The following is a 22,043-nucleotide window of genomic DNA, read 5'->3' as shown; positions in this document are numbered from 1 at the left end:
TGTGTCTCCTCCATAACTCCAAAACCATGAAACCTAACAGCCTGAAACTTTGCATGCATACTGAAGGGAACTGCAAGGGAGTGCATCGATGAAAATTGGGTGTTTGGGTAAATTTAAACACCCCTTTTTGAAGATAATTAACAGGGTGCTCATCATGACAAAAACAAAAACAGGCTTATCTTTGGTCAGCCCGCTCTCTCTCTCGCAGGGGTCTTAAGCTGCCATTTGTTTCGGCCTGCTCAAAAATGCCTTGCCTTGGAACCACGATGGACTCTTGCAGACTAATTGAAGTATATAATCGAAATCTGTCTTCGTGTTTTGAGGATCGGAGCATGTGGACTAATTAAGTGTCGAAATATGATGTGAAATCTGAAAATTTAAAGAAATTAACGATTCTTATAACAAAGCGTATTTACATATTTACTTTAAGCAAGCAAGGCTGTGATCCCTCCTTCATATTTACACAAGAAAATGTGAAATTGCGAAGCATTAAATTTTTACTCTTTCAACTGTTCGGAGAATTATATTGAGTGAAGAAAAGATTAAGGAATGTGCTAAAAGTGTAACTTCATTGAGTGCAACGAAAATAATTCACCAACAGGAACACTGCGAAGGCTCCCGTGGCTGCGGATGGGTTCGCAGTGGGGAAATCTCTGGAGTTAGGAAAACAAAATATATTACATGAAAGATCAAATTAAAAGAACAATTAACATAATGGGAAGATTAGAATGAGTAAAACACTGGGACAAGTGAACTGTGAGTTCAAGAGAGAATTGGAAAAATCTTCTCATAATATTTTAATTAATTTACTCTTTGAATAAATTTCACTCAATTTTTCAGGCATCACATCACCCCTCCCCCCTTCCTCACTCTCCCCCCTTCGTTACTCCCCTCCTCTTTCTCTTTCAATTGCTCCCATCCCCCCTCGTTGCACTCCCTCCCTCTCAGGGTATATAGGGATGTATGATGAGGCATCACTCTCCCCTCCTTCCTCGCTCTCCCCTCTTTCCTCGCTCTCCCTTGCTTTCTCACTCCCCTCTCTCTCTTTCTTTTGTTCACACCTCTCTCCTCGCAGCGCCTCTCTCCTAGAGTATATAGCAACGTGTGGTGAGGTGTCGCTCTCCCCCTCCTTTCTCTCCCCTCACTCTCACCCCTCTCCCTCACCTTCCCCTTCTCTTTCTATCCCCTCTTCTCTCTCCCCCCTCTCTCCCTCCTCCCCCTCTCTCTCCCCTCTCTGTCCATCTCCCCCATCTCTCTCTCCCCCTCCTCCCCTCTCTCCCCCTGCTTTCTCTCTTTTCTTGCTCCCACCCCCCTCCTCGCACCCCTTCCTCCCAGAGTATATATCGACGTGTGGTGAGGCATCATTCTCCCTCCCTTACGTGCTCTCCTGTCATTCCTCCTCCCTCCCTCGTTCCCCTCTCCTCAACCTGCTCCTCACTCTGCCACCTCTTCTCTCTCCCTCTCTCTCTTTCTCTCACCCCTCTCTCTTTCTCTTACACCAACCCCTCCTTGCACCCCTTCCTTCCAGAGTATATATATATATATATATATATATATATATATATATATATATATATATATATATATATATATATATATATATATATATATAGACGTGTGGTGAGGCGTCGCTTTTCCCTCTTTCTTGCTCTCCTCACATTCCTCCCCCACTTCATCGCTCCCCCTTTCCTCGAATCCCTCCTTATTTCCTCACCCCTTCTCTGTCCCCCTCCTCTCTCTGTCTTTTCCTCCCTCCCTCTTTCTCTTTTCCCCACTCTTGGTATTCGAATCAGTGAAGTGACAGGTGATGTTTATCTTTCAATATGTGCTTAATTGTGGTCATCCAATATTTGTATGTTAATCCTGGGCAATGCCTCCAAACTCGAGGTGCGTGCCTCTGGGCCCCCAAACTCGAGGTGTGTGCCTCTGAGCCCCCAAACTCGAGGTGTGTGCCTCTGAGCCCCCAAACTCGAGATGCGTCCCTTTTTGGTTCCCAAACTCGAAGTGCGTGCCTCTGGGCCCCCAAACTTGAGGTGCGTCCCTCTTTGGTCCCCAAACTTGAGGTGCGTTCCTCTGGGTCCCCAAACTTGAGGTGCATGCCTCTTTGGTCCCGAAACTCGAGGTGCATTCCGCTGGGCCCCCAAACTCGAGGTGCATGCCTCTTTGGTCCCGAAACTCAAGGTGCGTTCCTCTGGGCCCCCAAACTCGAGATGCGTGCCTCTGGGCCCTCAAACTCGAGGTGCGTGCCTCTTTGGTCCCCAAACTCGAGGTGCGTGCCTCTGGGCCTCCAAACTCGAGGTGCGTGCCTCTGGGCCCCCAAACTCGAGGTGCGTGCCTCTGGGCCCCCAAACTCGAGGTGCGTGCCTCTGGGCCCCCAAACTCGAGGTGCGTGCCTCTGGGCCCCCAAACTTGAGGTGCGTGCCTCTGGGCCCCCAAACTTGAGGTGCGTGCCTCTTTGGTCCCCAAACTCGATGTGCATTCCTCTGGGCCCCCAAACTCGAGGTGCATGCCTCTGGGCCCCAAAACTCGAGGTGCGTGCCTCTTTGGTCCCCAAACTCGAGGTGCGTGCCTCCAGGCCCCCAAACTCAGGGTACACAGTTGGGGGCTGTGTAAGGATGCCCGCTGCACGTCATGTGATGAGGCATTGTCTGTCTTCAAGAGGAGAGGCCTTTGAAGAGAAAAATCTGCATGTTCATGACCAATGTGTTATGTGAGCAGAAACTACTGTGTAACCAAAAAAGGAAAGGTGAAGGAAAGAAAATCATTAAATGTGTTGCTACTTTTATGGAGGTTAATCAACAATGTTCTTCATCCCTTACTTCAGTTTGCCTGTTTCCTTTACATTCAAGAGCGGAAATGTTTTTTTTTCTTCCCTAAATTGAACCTCATGGAAGTGCAAATGCACGCCAAACGAGTTGCAAATCAATCAACCTGTTTTCCGAAAACGCTGTGCATGGGCTCCATTTTGTAGGGTATCATTCTTTAAGCATGCATGGCAACATGGATAATTCGACCATCATGCTTTCACATCATCTAGCACTCGAGCTACGTTCCACTCGATCAATGTTTATCCACGATAAATGGCGGTCAACTTGAACATTGTCTATCCGTCCTTGGAGTGCTTTCTACATGGCACTTGAATGTTAAAAGGCAGAATTCCCTTAAGATGAGGAAAATCGATTTGTTCCACCTTACTAAACACCAGGATAATGTATGATGGTAAAATGTATGAAATCCACAAGAAAAAAATATAAATAGACCCCGAACCCCGAACCCCATCCCACGCTCAGCTTACACCATCGTTATGCTGGACCCGTGCCTGGAAATTTCCGCTCATTTTGTCATGGTAAAGCGTGCCAATCTAAGAGGGAAGGCACACGACTGCTAAGTGATGGAGTGATCTCGGAACAGTGTCGGGGATAAAAAATAATATTAACAATAATAATAATAATAATAATAAAAAGATTGGGATGCTGGGGTTGCAGGTGCCACCGTGTGCATATTATTTTGACGAAATTATCCTCAAAAAGATGTGTTGCAGCAACATATGGCGAATGGCTGTGGCTCAAAGATGTAGAAGCCAAATTTGGAGCGAGCTCATTGAGTCTGGAATGTATTTTGATAATAAATAGACCTTATGTCAGCTGATTATACCTTGTTGATAAAACGCTCCTTCCTCCTTCACCCCAATCTTTCTGCCTTTGGCTATAAAGTGGAATTCACACCAAACCAAGGCCTTATACCATGCCATGAGTGAGTTGGGGAAGGATGGAAATGAATGTTTAATGGCCTTGAGACCTTAACCTCTGATCGAACCCACTTAGCCGAGAGTAAAACTTCAGACGGTTTTCTCACAGTTTGAAAACAAATGGTGTGCCATTTTCAAAGTGTGCTACCAACATATCTGAAGATTTCCTTGAGCTTGTTGAGTGGCTCATTAAATGACCATCCGAATCATCAGCTCCAAGACACTGTCCATCATGAAGGTTTTTATTTTTTAACAGGATCTTGACTCGCATTGGAGCTGTCACACATGTCACGCACAGGGACATACAGACAAATACGCAAAACACAACACAGGACTGTTAGACGAGAAAAACACAGCCACTGAGCTTGGTGGAAATTCCGTCACCTCCCGGGGCACTCTGGGTGACAATGACACCACAACAATGGCGACGTCTTTCTCACCGCACTCAGCAGGGCATTTCCTAAGGAGGAATTTCCACATCTCCATGGATGACAACCTATGGGGATTGTCCATGCTCTTATCCTTTAAATGCTCAGCATCAAGTAAGGAACCATCACGTAAAATTTTTAAAGAAATTTTTTGGTATGATTCCGCCGTGATTTGAACTGCCGACCTTCCAGACTCAGGGCAAACGCTCCAACCATTACAAATTCCTTCCAAATTTTGAGTCTGGTTTCGACCGTTTTGGTCCAGAGCCTCTCCATACGGTGGGTCCATCCAATCAGGGGGAGACAGAGGAAGAGGAGATCGACAGATAGATGGGTCAAATGGGGTCAGAGAGGGAAGAAGCGAGGGAGGATACAAGGAGGTTTGGTGAGAAGTAGAGAGAGGGAGAAGGAGAGAATGTTTTGGCTTTGAGATAACATCTCCTTAATGTGATGTTGTTTCCAAATTCCTTCCAAATTTTGTCATAGAGTGACTCAAATCAGAGGTAATGAATTTCTGAAAAGTTGTTTTGGCTATTCGGACAAATTTAGCATTTCAAAAGTTAACTAACTTTTTTGGTTACTTTTCAGTTGTGTCGGAAAATTTTCCTAGGTGTAAAGCGGAAAGTTGACATTAGCAGGTATTACTTGTAGTTTCATGCATGATAAGAACTCAGCTCTACCAAACAGCTGTGGCATCATCATAAAGTCAGAAGTGATTGGCTGCTTCATGGAAAAATGTTTTGCAATGATTGGCCCTGTTGAGATCTGAGACCTGTTTAAAGTTGTCTTTTGGTGAGTCTTGAATTGGAAAAATGTATCTGCTCAAAAGCTTGCAAGGTATCCACTCCTATTTCAAATTTTAGCAGCACTTATGGGGCAGTTTACTTTTTATCAACTAAAAAAATTGCATTATTCTGATATTCCTTTGTATGCCCTTTCATCCTCCCTTTTCTCTTTACTCGTATCTCATCCCAACCTCCTTGACTTTTTCTTCCCTCTCTGGCCAAATGCACTGACGTCCTAACCCTGATCCTGCCTCCCATCCCCTTCTGCCTGCATCACATTGGAGAAGCGAGAGTCAAAAATATTTTCCCTCAATCAAAAAGGAATGGTCATGTGCCAACAAAACTTGGCACAGCAAAAAACAAGCAAAACTTTGCACAGATGGTTGTGGTTTCTGGAATCATTTTCCAAAAAGAAGCTCGATAAGATTGGGCATGGGAAATTTCTTTTGATTTCCACGTTTTTCGAATTTTTGAGTAATTCCTGAGAATTGCATAAATCTGGTATAAAATTTTTGGAGGAATTCTGTCTCAGGTCATATTAAATATCACATGGATCTGAATGATACCAAATAGCCATGCTTAGGCTTGACATGTGACAACCACAAGGTAAGATGGTCTCACCTTTGTTTGAACGCTGATTGGCCAAATTATTTCCTTTCAGCCAATCGGTGAACTCCATAATATTTTCTGTTGGCTGCCTTCTGCCACTATGTTCATGGCGAGGCCTGATTTTGTTGAGTCTGACCATAATGGCAACTTAAGGAAATGGATAATAGCATTAAAAACTCGTGGAACTAGAAATGGTCAGATATCGAAATAGAGTTTTGTGAAGAGTCCGAGCTGAAGTGAAATGGCATGTTGTCTGTTTCATGAGATGGAAAACCGTGTACAATATTCAGAATCACTTCAACACCCTTTATCGCATCCTCCCATTTCACATGCTCTCGCATCTTCCTGGTCTCGCATCCTCCCCATCAATATGCTCTCTTTTTAATACATGTATTTGTGAAACCAAAATTCATTCATTAATTTCGTATGCAGCCTGTGGTTGCTGGTTGGATTACTGCTGGGAACACAGCTTTGCCGCTGATGGAGTGCCCTTGGAAGGTTAGGGCAGGAATTTGGAATTTGTCCATCGTGCCAGCGATAGCTCGCCTGCTCTTCGCGAAGGACATGATGATCTTCAATGTCTTCAATGTCCACCAACTAATGTTGGCAGACGGGATGCCCTGTTTAACGTCCATCGAGGTATGGCACACACATTGATGCCTCACCCCACTTGCGATGCACCAAGATGGCAGTTTATAGCTGGGCCAAGATTCGAACCCAGGATAGGCAGCTCAGAGACGAGTGTGCATACCTCTGGACATCCTGCCAGCCCTGAAACCGAAATGCTCGCATGCCCGTAAAAATGCAGATGGTTACTATGATTGTTTTGCTATTTGTGTTGCTCCCATCCCATCCCTTGGAGTCACCTGCTCCACATGGTGAAGTCGAGTCTTGTTATGAACGTTGGATGTAGCAAAGGTAAAAGCGTTCTTTTCTGCCAGTATACGCATCAGTTGAACCAGCGTACGGCTACCACACTTCCCCACACGGTTGTAAAACACTTGGCTCGGAAAGGGTAGGTCCTGCAAAGAAATGAAACCAAGAGTAAGCTTTAAGTAAAGCGTCAAGAACTGAAAAGAATTATTGAGGCATCTGTCAGTGCCATGGGACACAGCCTAATTGCTGTGGATGATAAAGATGAGTTTCACATGTTTCCCCATGCATCCTCGACTTGAGATGTGACCGTGAGTAATTGAAACGTAATTATCACATTTTGAAAGAGGAGGCTCATAAGAGGAGCAAAGTACCTTTGCAATAAGCACCACGCGCTGCCCACTCATTTGCCAGACCTGACCCAGTTTCCCCTGCACCAGGACAGTGACCGGCCACCCGTCTGGAGATTTGACATGAACAACGGAGTTCTTCCAATGCTTTGCATGATGAGACGCCTTGGAAGGGAAGAAAAGTCCGTAAGAGAGATGCTCTTTCCTACCTGAAGCCTGGCCCCTACCCCCATCCCCCCTCTCTCCAGACTATTCGGTTGGGCCATGGTGAAATGCACCCAGCATGCTGTTGCGCCACTACTCAAACCACGAATGTAGCTTCTTCAGGAGATGAACAAGAGGTTCATGGAATGATGATGTAGTGTAAATATGAAGGTACATTGTATGTCAAACACCAATTTCCAGGACATTATAGAGGTGAAGAGCCTATATGCAATTGGGGTAGAACACAAATTTTGGAAACATAAAAGATGAGGAACATTGAGAGAAAGAAATGGGCAGCAAGAAGGAAAAAATAATAATTAGCACTCCAAGAGAGTCAAATTGTAAAAATAATCAAACGATGAATATCATAAGTAATTGCTAGTTAACCATTTATTTATTGGAATATAATGATATTTTGAAATGTATAACCTCAAAGACTGAACTTCTGGCTCGTTTAATATTGTCTTCTTCTTCTTCTTTCGGCGAGCTCCAGTTAGGTGTCGCCACAGCGGATCAACCGTCTCCATTTCGCTCTATCCTCCACATCTTCCATTGACACTCCAACCACCCGCATGTCCGCCCTCACCATATCCATGAACCTCTTTTTTGGCCTTCCTCTTCTCCTCCTGCCTGGCGGCTCCATCCTCAGCATCCTTCTCCCGATATACTCCGCTTCCCTCCTGTGCACAAGTCCAAACCATCTCAATCTCGCCTCTCTCACTTTGTCTCCAAACCGTCCTACTTGCGCTGTCCCTCTAATATACTCATTCCTTATCCTGTCCATCCTCGTCACTCCCAACAAGAATCGCAGCATCTTTAACTCTGCCACCTCCAGCTCCGCTTCCTGCCTTTTTGTTAGTGCCACCGCCTCCAAACCATACAACATAGCTGGTCTCACTACCGTCTTATATACTTTCCCCTTCACTCTTGCAGCTACCCTTCTGTCACAGATCAATCCTGCAACTCTTCTCCACCCACTCCATCCTGCCTGCACTCTCTTTTTCACTTATCTCCCACACTCTCCGTTACTTTGGACAGTTGATCCCAAGTATTTAAACCCATCCACCTTCCCCACCTCAACTCCTTGGAACCGCACCATACCACCACCCTCCCTCTCATTTACGCACATGTACTCCGTCTTACTCCAACTGACTATCATTCCCCTTCTCTCCAGTGCATACCTTCACCTCTCGAGGCTCGCCTCAGCCTGCTCCCTACTCTCCCGACAGATCATGATGTTATCCGCGAACATCATAGTCCATGGAGACTCCAGTCTGATCTCGTCCGTCAACCTGTCCATCACCATTGCAAACAGGAAAGGGCTCAGAGTCGATCCTTGGTGCAATCCCACTTTTACCTTAAACCTGTCCGTCATTTCCACCGCACACCTCACCGCTGTCACACTGTCCTCATACATATCCTGCACGATCCTCACATACTTCTCCACCACTCCCAACTTCCTCATACAATGCCACAACTCCTCTCTTGGCACCCTATCATAAGCTTTCTCTAAATCCACAAACACACAATGTAACTCCTTCTGACCTTCCCTATACTTCTCCATCAACATTCTCAAAGCAAACATTGCATCAGTGGTGCTCTTTCCTGGCATAAACGCATATTGCTGCTCACAGATTGTCACCTCTCTTCTCCACCGAGCTTCCACTACTCTTTCCCACACCTTCATGGTGTGGCTTAACAACTTTATCCCTCTGTAATTTCCACAGCTCTGCACATCACCCTTATTCTTGAAAATCGGAACCAGTACACTTAATCTCCACTCCTCCGGCATCCTCTCACTTTCCAAGATTTTATTAAACAATCTGGTTAACAACCCCACTGCCATCTCTTCGAAGCACTTCCATGCCTCCACTGGTATACCATCTGGGCCAACCGCCTTTCCACTTTTCATCTTCTTCATAGCAGTCCTCACTTCATCCTTACTGATCCACCCCACTTCCAGATTCACTATCTCCACCTCTTCCAACCTTCTCTCTCTCTCATTTTCTTCATTCATCAGCTCCTCAAAGTACTCCATCCACCTTCTCAACACACTCTCCTCACTCGTCAGCACATTCCCATTTGCGTCCTTTATCACCCGAACCTGCAGCACATCCTTCCCAGCTCGGTCCCTCTGTCTTGCCAATCGGTATAAATCCTTTTCCCCTTCTTTTGTATCCAACTTCTCATACAGCTCATCATATGCCTTTTCCTTGGCCTTTGCCACCTCTCTTTTTGCCTTTCGCCACCACTCCTTGTACTCCTGCCTACTTTCTTCATCTCTCTGACTATCCCACTTCCTTTTCGCCAACCCCTTCTTCCTTATACTTTCTTGTACTTCCTTGTTCCACCACCAAGTCTCCTTATCTTCCTTCCTCTGTCCAGATGTCACACCAAGTACCTTCCTAGCTATTTACCTCACCACTTCTGCTGTAGTTGCCCAATCATCCCACCCATCTTTACCACCATCCAACGCCTGTCTCACCTCCTCCGTAAATTTCACGCAACAGTCTTCCTCCTTCAGCTTCCACCATCTGGTCCTTGGTTCAGCCCTCACTCTCTTCCTCAACCTCACCTCTAAAGTCATCCTACAGACCACCAATCGATGCTGTTGAGCTACACTCTCCCCTGACACCACCTTCCAGTCACTAATCTCTTTCAGGTTGCATCTCCTGCTTAAGATGTAATCCAACTGTGTGCACTTTCCTCCACTCTTGTATGTCACCCTGTGTTCCTCCTTCTTCTTGAAATACGTATTTACTACTGCCATTTCCATTCTTTTTGCAAACTCTACCACCATTTGCCTTCCACATTTCTCTTGTTGAGACCGTACCTGCCCATCATCTCCTCATCCTCTTATTCCCTTCCCCAACATGCCCATTGAAATCTGCTCCAATCACCACTCTTTCATCCTTGGATACACTCTCCACCACTTCATCTAACTCACTCCAGAAATCTTCTTCATACTCCATCTCACACCCCATATGTGGGGCATTTGCACTGATGACATTCATCATCACCCCTTCAATTTCCAACTTCACACTCATCACTCGGTCAGACACTTTCCTCACCTCCAATACCCTCTTGACATAATCTTCCTTCAGGATTACCCCGACACCATTTCTCCTCCCATCCACACCATGGTAGAACAGTTTGAAACCACCTCCAATGCTCCTAGCCTTACTCCCCATCCACTTGGTCTCTTGTACACACAGTATGTCCACCTTTCTTCTCTTCATCATATCAGCCAACTCTTGCCCTTTGCCAGTCATCATCCCAACATTCAGAGTTCCAACTCTCACCTGCACACTTCTACCCTTCCCCCTCTCCCACTGCCTCCAGACTCGCCTTTCCCATCTCCTTCTCCTCCTTCGCCCAGCAGTAGCACAATTTCCACTGGTACCCAGCTGACCACCGGTACCGGTGGCGGTCGTTGGTAACCCGGGCCTCGACCGATCCGGTATGGAAATTCGGTTTGTTGTCCGCATAATGATTTGGCATAGGTTTTTACGCCGGATGCCCTTCCTGATGCAACCCTGGTCGCCTCTAACGACACACAGGGATATGGTACACCTATTCTAACCGGGGCTCGTTTAATATTGTTAGACCCCGCTATTCGCAGATTCGCTATTCGTTCACCTCATGTATTCGTGGTTGATAAAATGCGACTTGTTTCTACATTCACGGCCCTGTGCTTCACTTATTCACGTTTTTTTTCTCATGTTTTTGCAGTCATATTTGCGGTTTTCGCAGTTCTTCATGGGATTTTTGATTTTCTCTTACTCGAAGCACCCGCTCCCTGCGGGAGCTGTCAAGGGGGTCATGTTATTATATTTATCCCTATTTTACTCCAAGGGGTCCCAGGATTACACACCCAAAAAATGGTTGTGATCGGTTCAGCCGTTTTTGCGATACCTGGGAACAGATAGACGGACAGACGGTGAATTATAGTAAGATGAATGAATGAATCGTGAATCGCCGGGAACCGATCTCCCTTTCTCCCATTTAAACAATGCTCCGACATTTGCGGATTCAATATTCGTGGCATTTTCCCAGAACATATCACTCGCAAATTGCAGGGTTTGACAGTATACTACTACTGCAAAATATTTTTGATCATTTTTTAAAAACACAACGAAAAACAACTTGAGTATGTAAATATATGACTTTGAAAATGACGCATGAATGCTATGTGTGTGTTTCCAGTGACTCCAGATTCTGCACACCAGACACTTTTAACCTGCTGTTACTAGCGTGAAACCAATGATTCAAATAATGTTTTAAACATAATTTTCAGCATTTAAACGGAAGTGTGGAAATTTAAAAATGCTTAATTGTAATTTTTGTGTTCCTTAATGCAAATCGGACTCACGGAAATATAGGAATCCAAGAAATATCCGTGGATAAGAGGAGACGGATTCATACCATTTCTTGTTCATACAATTAGTTAGCGGCAGCCGTGGATATGATATAACACACACACACACACACACACACACACACACACACACACACACACACACACACACACACACACACACACACACACACACACACACACACACACACACGGTTCTCCTTTCACCAATAGATGCAAAAATCTTGTTTAATTTCTCTTGAGGCTGAAGAACCAAAGAAAAGAAATATATTTACAATGGCCTCACAGTCCACACAACTCTCACTCTCACCCACCTCCCCCCCTTCCCAAACATGATTAATAGTAAGTATTGTGATGGTTGTGAGTGTAAGGTGGACTTGGTGCACCACCTGATCAGGTCAAAACACAAACACATAAATATTAGTCAGTTATTTCTTTAGTATTCTGTGTTTGAAGTTTGGTAAATCATATTTATGTGACAAAATTGCATTGCACATGTGAGAAGATAGGGTTTTGTTCCCTTCCCCACACCCCTTTTCTATCTCCCTATTTCTCCATTTTCTTTTCACAACTATCGTTCTATTGGCTGCTCTTAGAGCACCCTTATTCTGGACATTTCCATCTGTCTGTCTGTCCGCAAAACTTTGGTCAAGCCTAGGGGCTAAACCACTCAACCGATTCCAATGAAATTTGGTAGGGAGGACCAATATTTCTGGGAATCGTGTGCTTTCGAATATGGGACCCTGGGCCCTCGCAATGGCATAGCAACGGCCTTTTAAAGTGGTCAAAAAATCGAAAAAAATCAAAAAAAATCGAAAAATCGAAGCTTAGAGTTCTGTGCGCAATCTATCTAGCTCCCTTCATGCCAATTTGCAGCCCTAACAAAAAATATTTGTAGGAAGAGATAGGTTTTGGGCGAGTACATGTCGAACATTTCAGAAACGGTTAATTGCGAATATCTCTAAGAGAAAGAGCCTGATTTTGATGAAACTTGGGTGAAATGTGTACCATGTGGCTAGCATGTACACAAAAATGAATGGTTGCTATGCACACCTCCGTTGCTTAGCAACAGCTAAAATACTTTATCGTACACCGTACACTTATTGTGGACTGTACAAAAAAATCAATACATCCGAAACTGGACCTCCGAGGGACCTGTTTTTTTTGTGCCCAAGGAGAATGTCTTACAGCATCATGTAAAAAAATAAAATCTTTAGCCAATAGATAAATGGAATTACCAGAGCTGCCATTTTTTAGAGTCTCTTTGGAAACATGCCTTTTCTTTGGAGAAAAGCTCATGGAGAGCTTTCTCTTTGGAGATCGTCCTGTTTGCCTGCCTTCGCCCTGTGCTTGTTCGTCTGCTTGCTGCCTGTTTGTCATCCTGCCCATCACCTCCTCATCCCTCCTCTTTGACTGCTCGTGACTGCTCCATGCCCATCCCCCCTCCCCCTTGCTCCCACCAGAGATAAGCCACTCGGTTTTTGTTCCTTTCCCGTCTGATTGCGTTTGTAGTGCGGCGCCTTAGTTTCTTAAGATTTCTTGTATTCTCATTGTATATAATTATTTATTATTGATTCAGTGTTCCCCCTTTCTGCCCCACCACTACCCACCATCGTATCCGTCTGCCAGGCAATCTTCCCATGTTAATTGTTTTGGGAAAAAACCTTGTAAAAAATTTTTGCAACACCGGTTGGTTTTATAAGAGCGAAGGTTCTCGTGTCTCTCCTCGGTTCTCACGCACATAGTTCGCCATAATTCGGAACGTCATCTGAGGGAGTAAAAAGCCAGTTTGGCCCATCCATCCAGCGTTGGTCTCAATTGACCTGGATACGACAATATTAACAAAAAAAGGAAAAAAGAAAACATGAAGAGGAGGGTGAGGGAACAGGGAAAACATGATAATCTGTAAACCCAAGGAGGATAACCTCTACTCACCCAACAATGAATATACAACACCAAAACTCTTGTTGCAAGGCAAATATGAACAAAGGCAATCTTGGTGCTTTTCCAAAAAGTCCGCAACAAGTGTGTGTCCATTCTCAGGATAGCCTGGAAAAAACATCTGTCCATCCTTAAGAATGAACTTTCAAACTTGTCTCCCTCCTCTAAAACATGGTGGCAACTTGTTTAGTCTGTCTCTGGAGTATGCTCCCCTTCCATCCCTTTCCTTCTCTTCAAATGGTACCACAGCCGATTCTGCTTGTGAGAAGGCTGAATGCCTCAATTCTGTGCTTGCTTCCAAATTTTGTGTCCCCAGTCCCTCACGCTCAGTACCCACCCTTCCCTGTCATACCCAACTACTCCTGGACTCTGTGTCTTTTGCACCTCATAAGGTGGAGAAAGTTCTTTCAACCCTCGACTTTGACTCTGTTACTGGATCAGACGGCATCAGTTCACTTGTCCTAAAAACCTGCTCTGCTGGTCTTGAACATCGTCTCTACCCTTTTCACCCTGTCATTTGTGCCCGGTCATCTTCCATCTGCTTGGAAATCCATCAACATCGATGCACTACACAAAAAAAGTTCCAAAAACTGATCCCCTCAACTACAGACCTTGCAGATTTATTGCAGTCATCAGCAAGGTCATGGAATCCATCATCGCAGTTGATATGAAAACCTTCCTTTTCTCCAACATCCACATCTCAGATCACCAACTTGGTTTCATACCAGGTCACTCCAACTTGGACATGCTGCTTCTACCCAACCAACAACAGATGGAGGCCCTGAATATCAGACATGAGATCAGGGCTGTCTCTCTGGACATAAATCATGCTTTTAATACAGTCTGACATCCTGCATTGCTCTCCAACATGTGGCACTCAATGGAATCCTTTCATCTCCTCTCCCTGTTGATGCTGAAGTGCCCCAATGCAGTGTCTTGGGCCCAGCCCCATTCCTGATCTTCACAAATGATCTCTCTGAATTTCTGGAAAATCCTCCATGTCGATTTTCTGGTGACTCTGCCCTCTGCCGTGACATCCCTCATCCTACAGAGAGGCAGGCTGCAGCCTCTTCCCTCTCTTTAGACCTCGAAAAAAATCACAAGATGGTCAAAAACTTGGAATATGTTTTTCAATCCTAACAAATCTCACACTCTGACTATCTCTCTCCCAAAAGGACCATCTGGCAACCTCCACCCTTCCCCTATGTACTTTCTTAACAATTCTCTTGAGGAGGTTCAGTCATTCAAACTCCTGGGTTTCACTATCAACCATGATCTCTCTTGGGCAAACCACATTTCAACGTTTGTCTCGAAAGCCAGCCACCGACTGGGCATCCTCCATTATGCAAAGTAATTCCTTAGCGCACCTGAACTCCTATCCATCGACAAGGCCTTCATCTGCAGCTTGATGGAGGACTGCACTTCTCTCTGGACTGGCTCCACTCCCTCTCATCTTGCTCAGCTTGACGCCATGGAAACCAATGCCTTAAAGATCATTGGAATCTCCCGCGCTGAAGCTGAGTCTATGGGTCCATCACTTCGCCATCACAAACAAGTCGGTGGTCTCTCTGTCTTCTACCACCTCCTTTCTGGTCTTGCACCCTTTGCTCTTTCCATGCTTTGCCCCCCCCTCCCTCAGGTTTCGACAGGGCTCACATGGTCCATCATCAACCCCCTTCTGGTAAAACTACCTAAATCCAGGTAAATAAATAAAATAAAACCTCCACTCATTTGTTAATCTTTTTCCTAACCCGTGGAATCAACTTCCACATCCTCTTCAATCTCATTCTTCCATCCAGGTCTTCAAGACAACTGTTCACCGCCATCTCAGATTGTCCCTAATCCAAAGCCATGATCTTTTTTACCCTTGTCCCAAATCCCTCCTAATTTTCCAATTTTTCCTCAGAGTTTCCTTCTCCATGCAGGCGTCTTTTGCATCCTGTTCTTGTCTGTTACATCCTGATCCGCTCAGTGTGCTAGCTCTTCCATGAGCCTCGACTATGTATACAAAAACCCTCCGGAAACAGGTGGACTTGGGGAGGGTTAACGAGGGTACAATTTGCAGTCATAGTTAACACCTATGCTATTGGTCTAATGTAACTTTTGAATTTTTTTTTTAAAAACTTTTGAAGGGCATTATTTTCAAAATTGAAAACTAATTTATAGAAGCATGGACATGTTAATTTGGTTGCCCTGTTTGACATGATACCTTCTGTATCATGGTTCACGATCGGTTGAAAGATCAATCTATTCACACTGAAATCCCACAAACTGTGTAAATTTTCCAAATGTAATGTCCTTGCCCTGTATTGATGTCCAAGCCCTTCCACGAACCTTCTTTGTCGCTGGAAGTTTTATCAGTGGGGAGGCGAGCAACCATTACGGAAGTGATACAATGTTAACGATTGGCGACTTATTACAAAGGCTGAGGATGTTTGTAATAAACATCTGATCAACATGACGCTCCCATCAGCTGGTAAAGACAACAAAATTGCCCGTCTACAATTGTGGACAACCTTCCACAGTACTTGTTATGATAATATTGCTGAGAAAAATTTAACTTTGCCTTCGGTCGTTTGAGATCCCATTTCATTTCCTGGACTCAGCATGGCCTTCTCTTCAGGTTTCAGGGGCATTTCCCAGAATGTGCTTACCTGAACATGGCTTGCTTTAATTTTCAAATGTAAACCACTTTTTCAAATTTTTCCTGACATTTTCACAAAGTTTTTTTTTGTTAATCGTGCGCTGAGCTTCGCAATTTCTCTCTCTCTCTTGCCCGACCTTCTGAAAGGGCTCAGAAGTCCCACATTTCATGCATTTTGTATCTGCTGGAATAAGCCTGATCTTCTGTGGCTGTGCTTGCTCTTCTGTGCCCAAAACAGCTCTGATGCTATATGGGACATCAGAACACCATTCATAATCGGGACAATATGCAACACCAAAATTCATGCAAAGACTTGATTGAAAGTCAGAATTTGGTTTCTGGCATTAATCTCTGTATTCATCAGTACGAATCGTCCTACTCTTGGCCTGGCAGGATGGCCTAGACCTAGACTCCTAGAGGTATGCACACTCACCTCTAAGCTGTCTAGCCTGGGTTTAGCCTGGTGTTGGCTTAGTGGTTAGGGTGGCGGCTTGGGATCCTAGGGTCCTGAGTTCAAGCCCCGTTGGCCGCTGAATTAATACACCAGGAGATTGACTCAGCCTGTCATCCTTCCGAGGTCGGCAAAATGAGTACCAGTGTACTGGTAAGGGGGACACTGCATCAGCGGCATAGCCGCGTCCCAACCAATGATGCAACCAGCAGCCACAGGCTGCACTCGATAGAGAGAGAGCCTGGGTTTGAATCTCAGGCCAGCTATAAACTGTCATCCCAGTGTTTTGCATGCAGGGTAATTAATCAATGCATGTTCCTCTCTCGGATGTTAAAGATACCACGTTGTCCTTCGCAAAGAGAGGGTGAGCTGTTGCTGGCAACATGGCCAAATTACAAATTCCTGTCCTGACTTACAGAGGGCAATGCATAACTGCACCCTCAGCCAACAATGATACCCCACAGCTTTGTGCTGCATATGAAAGAAGAGAAGAAGTCCTGCACTTGAGTTTCAAAATTTCAGCATTTATCTATAACTTGGCATTTTTAGCCATCGCTTCACTGACAGATTTAATCAGCAGACAGGAGTATGTTGTACAGTAGGACCTGGTCGTTTGCGGTTTTTGCCTTCACAGATTCACCCTATCGAGCTATTGTAGCAAGGTTTGTGGATAACAATCAATGCGCTAAAATAATTGTGGGTTGGTGAACTATTTTCCACATTTATTCACCGAATTAACATGGCCCCTCAACACAATAACCTCCTTAAACCGTCCAACATCATCATCACCATCATCTCCATCAACTCCATCAACATCGCCATCGCATAAATGGATCGAGTTTATCCGCATTATTATTTAAGGTCGGTTAATGATCTTAATAAATCAAGTAAATAAAAAAATTAGGTTATTAATACAGGAAAATAATGCTTTATTTTATGTTCTTAATCACATTTTTATTCATGTAAATAAATAGTACAAAAACAATGCACAAACATGTTAATTAAGGGTACAGTGTGGCAAAAAGGGGTGACAAATTTTAACATTGAAGTCCCTTACCCCATTTTCCCCATTACCCCGTAAATTTGTGTTTTGCGAATTTGTGGTTGATGGGGATTTTTCAAGAACGTAACCCCTGCTAACAGCAAGGCACTCCTGTACTTCACAAACATTCTGCTTCAGTCACTCTAGAATTTGCTTGAGGTCATCTTTCATCCACTTGGAAGTCAGCCAATATCATCTTCATCAACCATTCTTGCTGCTTATATCTCACATACAAGCTACCAGAGGTCCGGTGCTGATGAACCTCTGGTAGTTTGTACGTGTTGCTACGTTTGAGCCTGGGGAGTAACTGCTGAAATATATTTGTCCGGGTTCTTTCTGACATCTTTGTTCTTTGCTCCTTTCACATTTCTTTCTAATTATTTATTTATTCATTTTTTTTTTTTCACAATTCTCTTTATTCATTGCTATTCTTGCTTTTTCTTCACTTTCATCTCTTTTACTCTCTATTTCTCTCTTGCGTTATCCATCTCACAGAAGAAGTGAATTCTTGCAGAATTTTTTTTTCTGTAAGGGTCACTTGGCTGCGCCTGGATGGGTTTGAGGGTTATGGAGTAGCAGATGAAACCCGAATCCTATCCAGGTTCCTCCTGATAACTCCATCTTTGCTCTTTACTTCTTCGGGTTCCTTCTTGGTCTTCCATTTCAATATGTATAATACATATATATATATATATATATATATATATATATATATATATATATATATATATATATATATATATCTTCTTCTTCTTTCGGCTGCTCCCGTTAGGGGTCGCCACAGCGGATCATCCGTATGATCCGCATAGTGATTTGGCACATGTTTTTACGCCGGATGCCCTTCCTGACGCAACCCTGGTCGCCTCTTACGACACAGGGATATGGTACACCTATTTAACCAGGGTATACACCGGCCCAGTTCACTGGTACTCATTTCGCCGACCTCGGAAGGATGACAGGCTGAGTCAACCCCCTGGTGTATTAATTCAGTGGCCCAACGGGGTTTGAACTCAGGACCTTTTGGATCCCAAGCCACTGCCCTAACCACTGCGCCAACACACCAGGCTTTATACATATATATATATATATATATATATATATATATATATATATATATATATATATATATATATATATATATATATATATATATATATATATATATATATATATATATATATATATATATATGCAAAAATCACTTCTGCTCACTGCGAAGGTCCATGTTTGATTCTTTGGTTTGAACCTTCGCTTAAAATTAATTATTTTTACTCAGATTTCAACATCACCATCATGCGTATTTTAAAATCATGTTTTTTAAACTTGTTTAAATTTTAAATATCATCATGTTGTTTAAACTTTCTTTATATTAGATGATGATTCATAATACGGGATACCACTGGGTGGCGCTATACAATACACATTTACATAGAGATAATTGGGGTCTTCACTCCATCTTGAACTCCCTCTTCCAGATATCCTACACCAACAGAAACCATACTTTGGATACCCTTAGGGAACATATAAAATTTGGTTGGATTTGGTTCAGTAGTCTTTTAGTTTTTGAAGCATATATAAACAAATAAACAACAGACAAATAAACAACAAACAAATACTGTATATAAACTTACAATTAAACAATTTTACTTTCATCGTATAGATTTAATGTTAAATTGTGGGATTCACCAATTGTTCCCAGCACAAAACTCACAGCACTACTCAACCATCTTTGAGCTTTTAAAATTAAAATAATAACATGATAACAGAATAACAGTCCAATGACCACCATCGTCGAGACTCCAGAGATATCCCTTTACCTAAACCAATTTAAAATTGGTTTGGCTTTCTATATAATGCTTCTTTTTTTGTGTCATATAACTATGAGAGCTGGACCTTTGAAATAAATTTTGGAGACATTAAGTAAATGCTGTGTTTGATACTTTGCTGTCTGTTCAAAATGTCCAACAAGTAAATGTTATTGTCTGGTGTACTCTGTTGGCGAGTCTCCACATTCCTGTGGAATTTTCTGCATTTTTCAGCCAAAGTGAACAAACAATTGTTTGCTTGAACTGTTATTGTATTCAAAAGTTTTGTTCTTTAATTTGCAATGCCAGATCGAATGAAACTAAACTTTGCGTTTGTGTTCTGTTCCAGGCGAGAACTCCCATCGAGCTTTGTGGTCAAATTAACTCCAATTATGGTTTTATTTCCCCACAGTATGTTGTTTGAATGGAGCCTGGTGTTGGCGCAGTGGTTAGGGCAGCGGCTTGGGATCCAAGAGGTCCTGAGTTCAAGCCCCGTTGGGCCACTGAATTAATACACCAGGGGGTTGACTCAGCCTGTCATCCTTCCGAGGTCGGCGAAATGAGTACCAGTATACTGGGCTGGTGTATACCCCGGTTAAAAGAGGTGTACCATATCCCTGTGTCGTAAGACGCGACCAGGGTTGCGTCAGGAAGGGCATCCGGCGTAAAACATGTGCCAAATCACTATGCGGATCATAATGGATGATCCGCTGTGGCGACCCCTAACGGGAGCAGCCGAAAGAAGAAGAAGAAGAAGAAGTATGTTGTTTAAATAAGTGAATGAACCACAACCTGCAGTAAACCTGAAAAAAATTCGAGAATGAAAGACAGTGAATTTTTTTTTTTGTATACCTTGTCGAGGCTCGTATGAGAGCTAACACACAACGCACATCAAGGGGGGCATGAGACAGGAGGGGAGGGAATGGGAAGGACAAAATAGTGGGGAACAGAGACATTTGGAGATCTGTGGAAGGGAGAGGGATGGGACGAAGAACATGGGGAAAAGAAGATGGACATTACAGGGACTTTCAGGAAGGAAAGCAGGGAATTTGAAGGAGGTGGGCTTGGGTGGATTATCGGGGGTAGAAGAGATCGAGGATTTGGATTGGGGATGATAAGAGGTGGTGGTGAACAGCTGTTTTGTAGGTCTGGAGGGAAGAATGGGATTGAACAGAGTGAGGGAATTTATTCCAAAGGCGGGAAAAAAGAGGAATGAAAGAGTGAAGGTGAGCAGTGATTCGTGATTTTGGTAGTTTTACCAGAAGGGGGTTGTTGGCGGACCTTGAGCACCCTGCGGAAATGTGGTGGGGACAAATCGCAGAGAGAGAGAGGGAGAGAGAGAGTGGGGGGGAGGGGCTGGAGAGGAGACGGTAGAAGACAGAAAGACCATCGACCAACCTGCGGTGATTGAGTGAGAGGCCCAAAGACTCAGCCTCATTGCGGGAGATGCCAATGATCCGAAATGCCTTGGTTTCTACAGCGTGAAACTGAGAAAGGTGGGAGGCAGGAGCACCAGCCCAGAGGGGAGAGCAGTACTCCATTAGGTTGCGGACAAAAGCTTTGTAAGTGGTCAGGAGCTCAGGTGGGCCGAGGAAGGACTTTGCACGACGGAGGATTCCCAGTCGGCGACTGGCTTTGGAGGCGAGGTTTGAAATGTGGTTTTCCCAGGAAAGGTCATGGCAGATAGTGAGAACCAGAAGCTTCAAAGAAAGGACTTCTTCCAGAGGATTGTTGAGAAAGTGGATGGGGGGGGGGGTTCTAAACGGTCCTTTCGTAGAGACATAGTGAGAGTGTGAGATTTGTCCGGATTGAAAGACATTTTCCACGTGTTGGACCAGTTTGTGATTTTATCCAGATCAGCAGTGAGCGAAGAAACTGCTGCTTGCCGGTCTGAGGGATGACCGATGGTACGGCAGAGGGTGGAGTCATCAGCAAAGAGATATAGAGGATTTTCCAGAGTCGGAGAGATCATTGATGAAAACCAGAAAAAGAACGGGGCCCAGATTGCTGCCTTGAGGAACTCCAGCCTGGACAGGAAGGGGGGGGGGATGAAAGAACTCCATTTAGGGCCTCACGTTGACTGCGACAGGAGAGGAAGTCTGAAAAAAATGACAAATATTTTGAAACCTATACATACAAAACTTATTTTGAATACGTTTCAGGATATGACAATGCTTGTGAAAATGTGCCAGAAAGAAATTGGAACTTAAATTTTACTTCCTTTTTGTGGCTGGTTAAAAATGGTTGAAATACAGATGGTGGGAAAAAACAACAACATGGAAACACCAGGGTACATGGGCACTATGACATGTATGCAAAGTACCGGGTCACGACACATACGTGACGAAGGGAAACAGTGGGCGGAAGTGCATACTCGACAGGCTTGATGCACAGGCATTAGTCTGGACTGCGAGCTGAAACAGGAGATCAATGGCAGACAAACTGTGTGCGGACTTCAACATTGGTCATGAGCATCCCGTATCATTGAAAAGAGTCAGAAAGAAGGGAACTTCATAGGGCAGGATACCATAGCCAGGTTGCTATGCAATAACTGCTTATAACACATGGTAATGTGCATTTGTGGATCCAGCGGTGCAAGGAGCATAGGCAATGGATTGCCGAGCAGTGGAGGAATGTGATATGGTTTGGTGAGTCTTCTTTCACCATCTTCCCAACAAATGGATGTGTGCATGTGTGGGTGATAGCCTCAAGTGCCAACAGTTGAAAGTTCTGGAGGATCCATAATAGTATGGTGCACGTTTTTCTGGCATAGCCTGTGTCCACT

At 44.2% G+C, this 22,043-nt stretch overlaps 1 protein-coding gene across 1 annotated transcript in view; it reads right to left on the bottom strand.

Moving 5' to 3' along the window:
* UST (uronyl 2-sulfotransferase) overlaps positions 1-22,043 on the bottom strand; it is a 113,019-nt gene that overhangs the window by 42,408 nt on the left and 48,568 nt on the right. Inside the window, exons 4-5 of the mRNA XM_085859653.1 lie at positions 6,818-6,958; positions 6,437-6,592 (exon numbers count right to left, since the gene is read on the bottom strand). Coding sequence (XP_085715779.1) covers positions 6,437-6,592; positions 6,818-6,958 — 297 coding nt within the window. The remainder of the gene's footprint in view (positions 1-6,436; positions 6,593-6,817; positions 6,959-22,043) is intronic.

Source organism: Eptatretus burgeri, chromosome 16 (assembly GCF_056783735.1).
Source record: "Eptatretus burgeri isolate ZD-2024b chromosome 16, Ebu_testis_v1, whole genome shotgun sequence".
Taxonomy (NCBI): Eukaryota; Metazoa; Chordata; class Myxini; order Myxiniformes; family Myxinidae; genus Eptatretus; species Eptatretus burgeri.
Note: the sequence above shows the minus strand (reverse complement) of the source record. Positions and strands in the feature narration are given on the sequence as shown.